Raw genomic sequence first — 12,001 nt, 5'->3', positions numbered from 1 at the left:
AATATAAATATGTCGGAATGATTTTAAGTTCAATAGTTTTTTTAAAAGGGTCAAGTTCTTTCGTTGAAAGTACTAAAAATATCAATTGACTAAAAAATTTTAATATATCACATAAAATTATATCAATTAATAAATTTATCTTTATACAATCTATATATATATCTGTATATGTATATATCTATATTATATATATATATGTATATAAATCACTTTTTAAAAATAAAAAATCTTAAAAGGACACCGCAAACGTCCCTCACAAGCCACCGGCTTGGTGGCTCCATGATTAGTCATTGGTGGAGCGGGTGTTCTCCTTTGGGCATTCTTCTACTCGGTGACTTTTTTTAAAGAGAAATACTTCTTACAACCGCGTGGTGAAATCGGCGCGCAACCGGCGGCTCATTTAATATAAGTTTTAATTTCTTTCTCTCTCTATTTCGTTTCCTCTCTCTCAAAGCCTCTTGCTTCCGTAGCTATTCAATTTCCTCTTTCGTTGAGACACAGAACAAGCTCATGGATTTGATTTAAAATGAATTAGTTTTTGTGGATGGATCTTTAAAAGGAATTAGTTTCCATGCATTGGATTTTTATGACTCATTCCTTCTAGTTGTCATTTTGTACGTGGTCTGGGATTAGCTTAAAAAGTTTGAAGGTACAGACTTTAGTTTTGTGTTGCCTTTTTCTTTGTTTGGTAGGCAATGCTTCCGCAACAATGCCAAGAAAATTGGCTTCGGTAAAATATTATTTTTCTAATGAATTTATTATCCTACTCTAATTATTGGGTTCTAATTGTTTTCTAATCTGATATGATTTTGGGTGGATTCTATTTTTTCTTGCAGTACCGCTAAAGGGTTTCATCTGTTTGTTTCACAAGAGCAAAGACTTTAAAGCATGATATGATTTGTGATTTTTAAGTTTAAAAAACCTCTTGATTTTCAGTTTTAGTTATATGTAATATTTAAAGCTGAGTTCAACGATAGAAGTGTGATTTTTTTTGCTTCAAATGCTTGAAGATAATTTACAAATAGTCATTTTCTGTTTGAGAGAGTTGAGGTCGCCAGAACACTGCAAAGAAAAAATGACTGGGTGATAAAATGCAGAGATATAATCCATCTTGTAAAAGATAAGCATTAAATCGAGTTTTTAAATTTTTTGATTGATAGACAGACAAATGAAATGGGAGAAAAAGTGAGAGGGAGGAAGTAAGGGATAAGTGGGTCCCAATTGTGTCAGCCGGTTGCACAAAAGTGGTATATCTCGGTTGTACGTAGTATTTCTGTTTTTTTAATAATTAGTATTTGACACTTTTTTGTTTCTTTTGTTTTTCATTTTAATTATTTTCACTACTATAACCTCCATCAATTTTTTCCCAACATTTTCATCCAAATCTATTCTTAATGGGCAATTCCACTTTCACAAATCCTGCAAAAATTTCTATAACAATCTTCTCACTACTTATACCAGTCATGGGAACCTCATATGAGACACAAAACTCTTATTTTATCTCTTTTTATTTCATCTCTTTTTATTTTTAAACATAATTCAAATATAAGATTTTCAAATTAATCATTACAATTTTTTTAGACTTTCAAATAAAAAATAAAAAAACAATTCCAACTTTTTCAAATTCTCAAATAAAAATAATATTATAAAATTATATTCTTATAATATTTTAACTTTCTAACATTTTTAATTCAATTTTTTCTCTCTTTCCTCAAAACCTAAAAAATACATAACTCACAAAATTATTCACAAAATTATTATCTCATCTCACTCCCAAACCTGCCCAAGACACCCTCACTATCCAAACATCCTCTTACCATTTCAATAAATAAGAAAATCATACTTTTTTTTTTTAAGTGAAATGAAAATCAAACTTTACCCAAACTACTTTAAATGTATGTTACTTGGCCATGCTTTTAAATGTAAATCATAATTTACGTCTGCATGGAGGGGAGGGGAGGGGGAGACATTGCCCTCTACCTCCCCTATAACTTGTTTGGATAACGAAAATATTTCATCTCATCTCATCTTATTATTATAATTTTTTTTTTAATTTTTATACAAAATATAATAAACAATTCAAAATTTTCAAATTTAAAAATAATAATATTAAAAAATAATATTCTAATAATATTTTATTCAATTTTTATCTAAAACCATTTCATTTCATCTTACTATAAAAACCACACCTAAATCTTTTAAAAATAACATTGAAAAACTATTGCCTCTACCCTAAAAATTAAAAATACTACAACTTTCCCAAGCCCATTACTTTTCTTTCTGGGGCATCCGGGAAGGGGAGATTTCTTCATGGGCAATAGCTCCATTCCTCGTACACACGTATTTCGCGATAGTCAATATATGTTTGATTTCTTGTCTTGAGTTTGACAAGATCTGGCTGGCTGTATGCCAAAGCTAATTGGATTTGAAACCAGTTATACAGAGACAGAATCTAGAATATACTCGTCCATATCTGTGTGATGGTGAAGATTTTTATATGACGATGGGTGTAGCACGACAAAATCTACTGAAGGTCATTCGGCCTTTTTAAAAATCTTCTCTTTTTAGATTTTGTCGGGACGCATGGACCCACTATCATCTTTTAATATGGATCAGATAGGTAGAGATCGCAGAACCAAAGCAGTAACTTCTTGATTGCAACGTGTTCGCTCATTGAAAAGAGCAAATCTAGAGCTCCGATTGGAGAAGGAAAGAACTTCAAATCAGGTAGGTAATATATAAACCCTAAAAAGGATTTAAAGTTAATTACCGGTGCCCTCATACAATCAGGCAGTGATGGGTTGGCATAAAGCATTTTCTACCATACTGAACTCAATTGCATAAAACAGGAAAAAAGAAATAAGAAATAAGAAAAAGAAAGAGTACTGCAAGAAACAAAAATTGTGCAGGAAAATTCAACATAACGAAGTGAGACTTCCTATTTTACATAATAAAACTCCCCGAGTTGCACCCACAATGGGTGTCTCTGCCCTTTCGACAGTGTTGGAGTAATTTATGTTTTTCACATTTCTCCTCAACTGCCCAAGAAGTCCGAATTGAAACAGGCCAGGTAGTATAAAATGATTCAGCAAAGAACAGTTTTGAGATATAGAACCGAGCAAACCCGCTTCTCGCGCATTGGATCTTCTGACTGGAGCTCGCGCAAATCAATTAACCCTTCCCGCCCTGAAAGAATAGGGTAGCATGTTAAAATTCATTAAGCTTCACAGAATTGAAAGGAAAACTCAATTCAGAATGGTCAACAGGACTCGACAGCTGCAGGTTTATCATTCCACCATCTGGCCATCATATCTAGCAAACGAAGTTGTTCAAATGATCAACCTGTAATGCCTACCTAAACGAATGGGACAAGGATACCTTTGGCATATTAGAAAAATGTCTTGACTTGAAATATATGGCTTTGAAATGGAACTTAAAGATGTAACTACGCCTGTGGTACAAGTTCATTACATGTATGCAATGATTTCCTACCAAAAGGACATCCTATTTAAACACAGGCCTGCTCGTTGGACAGTCATGGTCCAGTAAGCATCTCTACCACTGAAATGGCATTTTAAATGCCTATCCACACTTTAAATTCAATTTTCCAAAGTCTTGGACCATCCGTTTTGAGCCAATCATTCCATATAGATAACCAAAGATGTATAGCCCAGATGGATAAGACATTACGCTTATATCACACGGGTTACTCCTCAAGACTATTAAACTATTACTAGTATTGTGATTCTTAGTCTCAATGCCGTGTCTAGCGTACAAACTAAGGAGAGGAGGTCATGACAGTCTGGAAAGGTAAATTCATCAATTGTGTAGCATCTACGGCTTTGTGTATTTCCCTCATTGTCTATGAATCTAGAGCTTTCTGCCTTCATTTTTTAAAGTCCTTCCTAGGGCTTCTTCACCTTATGAGGTGGAGTTCCAGGTCTCAACATGTTGCCAAATCCAACCTTTCCTTTCTTCTCAGACGATTTAAGAATCTGGAAGGAACACGTCAATGTATCATCCACGCTCATCATTGCACCAGCATTGTCAAACTCGCCACAGTAGTTTGGTGCTGAAAATATGGTTACCAGCTGCCGCTTTGCAAAAAATTCATATCCATCTTCCACAACCTGATCATCCAAAAATAGCAAACAGTGATAAAAAAAGAGAGTAAATAAATCCTAGGTCTCTGGTAGAAATATTTTCAGGCATAAAACAACATGCACATAAAAGTAGTGTTCCATATTAAGCTTACGGTCAGTAAAACCAGTCTACCCTGTTAGTATGGTGCACAGAGCTACAATTATGGACATAACACCATATTGTTGAATGGTTGTACCCAGCAAATAAGGACAACCATGAGAACACACATTGAGTAACTTAGCTCATTTCCCTAAACCCAAAAAAGGTATATAATATTTACATGCTACTTTTAAAACTACTTCAGCCTAATCCAACAATGACAACAACCCAAATAAACCTTAATCCCAGGGTGGCAATTTGAACCTCTTTCAAAATTCAGTCCAACCTAAGAAGTAAGAACAACATTCTTTGTTAAATTTTCAAGCCTGTCCTTGTCCAAATCAATAGTCATCTTTTTTTAATAATCAATAATCATCTTCATATCACAGCGTATATGATGATGATTTGGAGAAAGCCTAAATCCAAATATGAAAGATAGGCATCAGTGTAATACATTAAAGTTTCCATATGCTCATGAGCGTGCACATGCTGAAAGTTTGATTTAAACCTTGCATTACCTGGTGAGCTCTGCAGATGAGGTCAAGATCATGCTTTTGAAGGAATTCAGCTACCTTGTCAGCCCCAAATGTATATGACACACCCCGGTCATTCTCACCCCAGCCATCCACGTCTTTATCAGGATCAGCCCACAATAGATCACAGAGAAGGCCCTGTTCTGGCACATCAACAGGGCGAGCAATATTCCTAATCTGATCCAAAGTTTTCAAATCAGGAGACAATCCACCATGCATACAAAGGATCTTCTCATCTATAAGTGCGGCAACCGGCAGACAGTTAAAACAGTCAGTAAATATCTTCCAGACACGAACACTAAACCTCCTCTTGCACTCATCATAGAACCCATATATACGATTAATGGATGCACATTCATGGTTGCCCCTGAGAAGAAAGAAGTTTTCTTTGTATTTGACCTTGTATGCAAGGAGAAGGCATATTGTCTCTATGCTCTGCTTACCCCGATCAACATAGTCACCTAAGAATAAATAATTGGCTTCAGGCGGATACCCACCATACTCAAACAATCGTAAAAGATCTGAAAACTGCCCATGAACATCTCCTGCAAAGCAATTCAGGAATTAGAATATGATAACCCTATTGATTGACAAATTTTTTCATACATGTACTGGACATGTGTCATGCACATGGTCTGGTCACTGTTAGAAGGGCATAATTGAATAAGTATTACCCATGAGGGTATAAATGTAAAATGCAAGCTAAGTTATATATAATGTAATAGTGGAGGTTAGGACAAGATGTTTTGAACTACCCGTCATTTTCCCTCCTCCATTACTTCTCTCTAAATCCTAACTTTGACAGCCACAAACTGTTATGATAAGCAGAGAAGTAATTTGGATTGAAGACTTTATCTTAGAAATGGGAGATGCTTCAAAGATAAAGAACGCTCATTGGGAGAGCTTAGGGAATTGTTCTTGTGTACTTTGAGTTCTTGGGTTAAAGCTTTTGTAATGGAGGATAATTTTCTGCATTTGTTTTAGTTTTCTGATGTTAGTTTCTTTTTGTTTTTGGAAGTTGTAGGTGTTTTCTCTGTATACGTCCTGTGTACTTGGGCCTATGCCTATTTCTTATTATTACTTGTAAAAAAAAACAACATCAGAATTAACCACTACTTTACAACTCCCTTTACAATTCTGAAAATGACGCATACCTTTGTTTGTGGAAGTGGGACTAGGAGTGCTGTGCAAGACTAAATGAGTTCATACGCCACATGTTGCCCCGTGTTAGCAATTGTGGAAGAACAAGTTACACATATGCTACTAATTCAAAAAGCAAACGCATCCCACACTGTCTTTATTTCATTTCATTTTGTTTATTTTTTTCTTTCATTGTCCCTCTTCTGCTGAGCAGGAATAGAGCCTAAAACTAACCTGGACCCACTTCATTTACCACTTGAGACAAGGACATAAGGAAAGCCGAGTATTTGAAGTTGTAAGTGGTAAGCCTTACAGACCAAACACCATACGTAAATGATAATGGGGAGACTGGATATGAATTATCATATGAATGCACCTATCCAAAAAGCATCCAAACTTCTTTCCCAATCTCCATTAACAAGCACAAAGTAATCTATCATACGTAACAAAGCTCATTCAGGTTTCTTCAATTTTTCTTATAAGTAAACACAACTATATTAAGCACAAGGGGCACAACCCGAGTATGCAGGATGTATATAAGAGAAAGCACCCAACAAAGATCAAAGATAATGAAAAAGAGTACAAAAATCTGCATAAATAGAAACATCAACAGAGGCATAAATGTAACAAAACTTGAAATGGACTTAAGAAATCGTAGAGTCAAACTCTTCTTCTCGCAGACTTCAAATTTTCAAGAATTCCATTTTCTCCAAAAGCACCACAATATAAAATAAACTGCACCCCAAATGGCATTAAGTTCGTTCAACCAAACTTTCTTTTCCAACATGCCAAAAGCTCCACCCAATTAGGCATAACTCAGTGACCTCCAAACATCTTAAGGATCAACAACCACACATCTTACACCATGTCACAATGGAGGAGGAGATGATCATCGGTTTCCCATTTCATTTACACATACAACACCAGTCTCTCAAAACAATATGACGCTTGTAAAGACTATCCATAGTAAGGCTTGTTAAAGTAATTTGTTGCTTTCAAGCCTGGAACCCGAAACATCTGTGTAACAATATGAACCAAAACTAAGCTTGATTTGGTTAAGTTTGTGAACAGGCTGGATTCTTAACCAAACAGTTACACTTTTTTTTTATAAGTAAGAGAAGATTTTATTAAAACAAGTAAAGAGGCATCGCCCAAGTACATAGGTAGTATATGAAGTTTCACTTATCACAAAGCTAAATTCAACAACTTCAAAAAGTCGAATAAATCTAAACTTCAAGTTCAATTATTAGCAAACCCAACTTATAAATTTACCACCCATGCAACATTATTCCCAAAGAGAAAAGTTAACAAGGAAGGTAGACAGTATAAGCCAATAAGTCCAATACAATGGAGCAACCATACAGGCTTAAATGTATTTGCTAGTTGGCAAACATAAGTATTTCTTTTTTTTTTTTTCGAAAGTTGGTTGGCACCCATTACGTGGGGAGATATAACATTTGGAGCTACTCTTCTAAAGAGCAATTGCTCCAATGAGCTTGGTATTCAAAAGTAGGGCAAAACCAAATATTCATACATGTATCATATGACATATTTATGGAAAATTAAGCTACTGGTGATAAACTGGTAACAAGATGGTAATGGTGCCACCATATCAATTTTGGTATCAAACCCAGACCCCCTGAGATCTCCAATTTTGGTATCAATTTTGGTATCAAAGAAGAGGAATAAAAGCTAAATCTGAGATCTCCAAATTCTTATATCTAGTATATCCCATCCTCAAAAATCAATAACGAAAATATATCACCTATTTAGAGTCAACACAAAATATCAAAACAAAGGAAAATTTTAGCAGGATTTCATTTTTTTATAAGTAAAACCCAGGTCTGCAAAGCATGTTACCATTTCCTTTTTTTTTTATAAGTAGATGGTTAAATTATATTAATACGAACAGGCATAGCCCAAGTACACAGGGGGCATACAGCAAGTTTCCATTTCTATTAAGCAATAAATATCTTTTTACCAAGCCTTTCTATGTAAGTGTTATTTCGTTGAAACGAGATGGCATGATTGTCAATGGATGAATTTTCACACAATGAGTTGATTGGAAAAAAAAAATATCGATAACATTTGTTTCTCAATCATTTTTTCAACATTGGTTTGACTCATAGCTCTAAGATGACTAGCATGAATGAGCCAGCTTCAAGGTACGATCATCAAGTGGCTTTAATCTTAACCCAGCTTCCTCCTATAGAACCATTATCACCTGGTCTTCATATAAGGAAATCTCTGCTTTCCAAAACTTTTCACATCTTCAACAAGTTATCAAATTGGCTACCAAAATAGTTTGCCACAAAAGTAAACATATTCACCAACACTGTCAATAGCATCATTATTGTCACACAACCCACCGCTGCTTCACCAGCATAACTACCATAATAAACCCTCATAAATGAAGAAGCACTCCAAATTTGTAACAGAACTCATGGACCCTCCAGGATGTTTCTAAGCAAAGTGCACGAGGTGCTATCAATCTTAAATCGAGAGTTAGATGTTTATTTCATTTTGGAAAATAAAATTTGGATGCAACAGTCACAGATGCTTGTTCAGCAAACCCAAGGATCTAGCCACAAAGATAGGCGTCCTAAACCTTCAAGCAGGCCCAAAAAATCCAAACCATATCTTCCTGACAAAGGGCCAAACAGTCATAGAGAACATCTACATCTAGAAGGGCCTCATAATGGCTCAAGTCTCCCCTATAAGCCTCCAAGAAGTTCACAAACCCTTGACCAAACTAAGGCCCTCGCCTAGCCAAACAAGCACCCAGCAAAGTGGTGAAGGCCAAGACTATATTTAATACTTTGGACAACCTAATCACCATAGGACCATCCAAGGACCAAGAAGCACTCAACAGGGACCTACAAGCTTCCTCAAAATGAATTGGTTATCCATGTTGCGACCCTTTGAACTTTGAATAAGATTGCTTTATTTATATTTATAAACCAATCTAAATAAATAAAAATAAAAAAACTGCTTTACCGATAAAAAGAAGATAAAAATAAATAAATTTTTTTTTTTTTTGGGGTTTCTCCACACCCAAAAGCCTTGACCAAAACTAAGACAATCCCATATGGTCGATCCAATGGCCTACTGAGCCTAAATGGAAGCCCTTGAAATTCGGGTTTTTTAATCCAATCACCCACTTAACAGCACAATCCCTCTTTACCAAAGAAGTGTTGTGAAAAACGATGCAAGAAAAATAAAGTAAAACAAGAATCAATTACACACAACAAAAAATTTATGTGGTTCGGCATCGTGCCTACGTCTATGGAACTGCAGAGGATTTTATTCTCTTGAAAGTCGAATATATAGTGCGGCAAAATACAATAAGCGGCCATACGGAATAGTACTGTATGTGTGTGTATGCGCCGCGCACACGGTGGAAACCCCTAATTAGGGTCATTACGTGTAAACCCTAATTAGGGTCGGTCGGATCGGTTTAGGCTCTAAAACTGGGTCAAGCCAGCACTCCATGGCCTATGCCTCATTGAAATCCACTTTGTTTATTCACCTGCAAATTTTAGAAACCTCCAATGACGAGTCATATGCCTCAATAACTCCCTACTGAATGTTCTTATTCAGTCACCTATTCAACCAATCAAATATAATTAACGCGTGCCCCTCACTTCTTTCGAGACATAGCTCGCTCCCTAGTGTGCCTCACAAATGAAGCCACCCGTTACTCCCAGAAACCAAGGTTTTCAAATCTTAATGTCCCCTCAAATATGAGGGATGGCAATTGACAGGGAAAAAACAAAAAACAAAAATCCGCTCTCAAACATGTTCAAATTCAGGAAATAACCTACGAGCAACCATTCACGGACTAGAATTGCAGGGAAATCATGCACTAAACGAAAAGGAAAAAGAACAACAAAAACCGTATGTAAGACTAATTTGTGATTTGTACCGCAAATCTTTACTGGAGCTTCGAGCTCGAGAAGATTAGGCTGGCTGAGAAAGATCTCCTTAGACGAAAGGCAGAGCTGCCGGATTTCCGACTCGGTCAGCTGCACCTGCTTCGTCGTCCGACCAACCTTTGCCACCTTCAGCCGACGTATGATATCGTCAAGCAAAGTCTCCTCCATCAAAACCGTCTAAAAAAAACTCTACCTCACAGGATATCAAAGTGAAAGAAATCCCCAAAAGAAAGTAAGAAAAACGAGCCCTATTTCTCTCTCTCTAGAAAGCTCTGGGCTCAAAGGGACCGTCACAAGGACCCGATTCAGACACCGAGACGTACTTTTGTTAGAGCAAAATAGAGAGAATAATTTCACAACGATTGCACGTTAAATATAACGTCTAAAAACACAAGAGTCCGGCAACCGCGAAGGATAAAAAAAGGTCTGATGATGGGTCAGTGAGTTTGGCCGCCGTTTGCCGCTTGCTAACGACAGACGGAGTTACCGATAGGACATAACAGTTGTGAAAGGGGCACCCGGAGCAAGGGAGGAGGAACCCTATCTATCTGTTTGGGGGGTGCTTCGTGCGGTTCGCACGTGCGTCAGTCACTTCGTTCCCAGTCAACTGATTCTAAGGTACGTAGTGAAAGAGGAATGCTATATCACACACCACTGTACATCACACTCTCCACACATCTCACATAGTTTTTTTTTTTTTTTTCACCCCAGCACGTTAGGTGTGCTGGGGCTTCTTCACACAGTAGAGTGTGAAGAAGATTTTTTCCGTAGTAAAAATATTTATGAATAGTTATGAATAGAAATTAGAATGAGTTTATGGATTCTATTGAGAGTATTTTGATTTATTTAGATGTGTGAAGTATGTTGAATTGTTAACTTTTAAATAAGTAGTTGAAAAAGGTATGGGTCCTATCAATATTATAGTAATTTTACTTTTAATAAATATTATAGTAATTTTTTAATATTAATAAATATTATAATGATTTTATTTTATTTTTATATATAATAAAGATAAATATTATAATAATTTTATTTTTAATTTATAAATAATAGTGATAAATATTATAATGATTTTATTTTCGTATATATAATAGTGATTTTATATTTTATATTTATATATTATAGTGATTTTATTTTTTATTTATATATAATAGTGATTTTATTTTTTATTTATATATTATAGTGATTTTATTTTTTTATTTATATATAATAGTGATTGTATTTTTTATTTATATATAATAGTGATAAATAGTGATTTTATATTTTATATTTATATATTATAATGATTTTATACTTTATTTATATATTATAGTGATTTTATTTTATTTTTTATATATAATAGTGATTGTATTTTTTATTTATATATAATAGTGATAAATAGTGATTTTATATTTTATATATATATATTATAATGATTTTATATTTTATTTATATATTATAGTGATTTTATTTTTTATTTATATATAATAATGATAAATATTAAAGTGATTTTATTTTTCATTTATATATTATAGTGATTTTATTTTTTTATTTATATATAATAGTGATTTTATTTTTTATTTATATATAATAGTGATAAATAGTTATTTTATTTTTTATTTATATATTATAGTGATTTTATTTTTTATTTATATATTATATTGATTTTATTTTTTATTTATATATAATAGTGATAAATATTATAGTGATTTTATTTTTTATTTATATTTAATAGTGATAAATATTATAGTGATTTCATTTTTTATTTATATTTAATAGTGATAAATATTGTAGTGATTTTATTTTTTATTTATATATAATAGTGATAAATATTATTGATTTTTATTTTTATTTATATATAATAGTGATAAATATTATAGTGATTTCATTTTTTATTTATATATAATAGTGATAAATATTATTGATTTTAATTTTTATTTATATATAATAGTGATAAATATTATAGTGATTTTATTTTTTATTTATATTTAATAGTAATAAATATTATAGTGATTTTATTTTTATTTATATATAATAGTAATAAATATTATAAAATATTTGTGAATAGTTATGAGTAGAGATTGAAGTAGGTTTGTGGGTCCTTTTGGGAGTATTTTAAGTTGTTTGGCATGTAGAGTATTTCTAATAGTATGAGAATACTTGAAAAGTGTT

The 12,001-nt window shown here is 33.6% G+C and overlaps 1 protein-coding gene across 2 annotated transcripts; it reads right to left on the bottom strand.

Annotated features, from left to right (window-relative positions):
• Positions 1 to 2,713: 2,713 nt before the first annotated feature.
• Positions 2,714 to 10,469, bottom strand: LOC108982072 (serine/threonine-protein phosphatase PP1). Of its 2 annotated transcripts, none has more exons than XM_018953346.2 (4): positions 9,841 to 10,469; positions 4,761 to 5,320; positions 3,966 to 4,130; positions 2,714 to 3,186 (listed from the first exon to the last, which is right to left on the bottom strand). In XM_018953346.2, exons 1-4 carry the CDS (start codon positions 10,016 to 10,018, stop codon positions 3,172 to 3,174), a joined length of 918 nt encoding a protein of 305 aa, XP_018808891.1. In that variant the 5' UTR covers positions 10,019 to 10,469; the 3' UTR covers positions 2,714 to 3,171. The 2 variants fall into 2 exon arrangements, with proteins under 2 accessions (XP_018808891.1, XP_018808890.1); XM_018953345.2 differs by having other exon boundaries at positions 2,733 to 3,186; positions 3,921 to 4,130; positions 9,841 to 10,432.
• Between the last annotated feature and the right edge of the window lie 1,532 nt (positions 10,470 to 12,001).

Source organism: Juglans regia, chromosome 2, assembly GCF_001411555.2.
Source record: "Juglans regia cultivar Chandler chromosome 2, Walnut 2.0, whole genome shotgun sequence".
Classification (NCBI taxonomy): Eukaryota; Viridiplantae; Streptophyta; class Magnoliopsida; order Fagales; family Juglandaceae; genus Juglans; species Juglans regia.
This window is presented reverse-complemented; position numbering and strand designations above follow the sequence as displayed.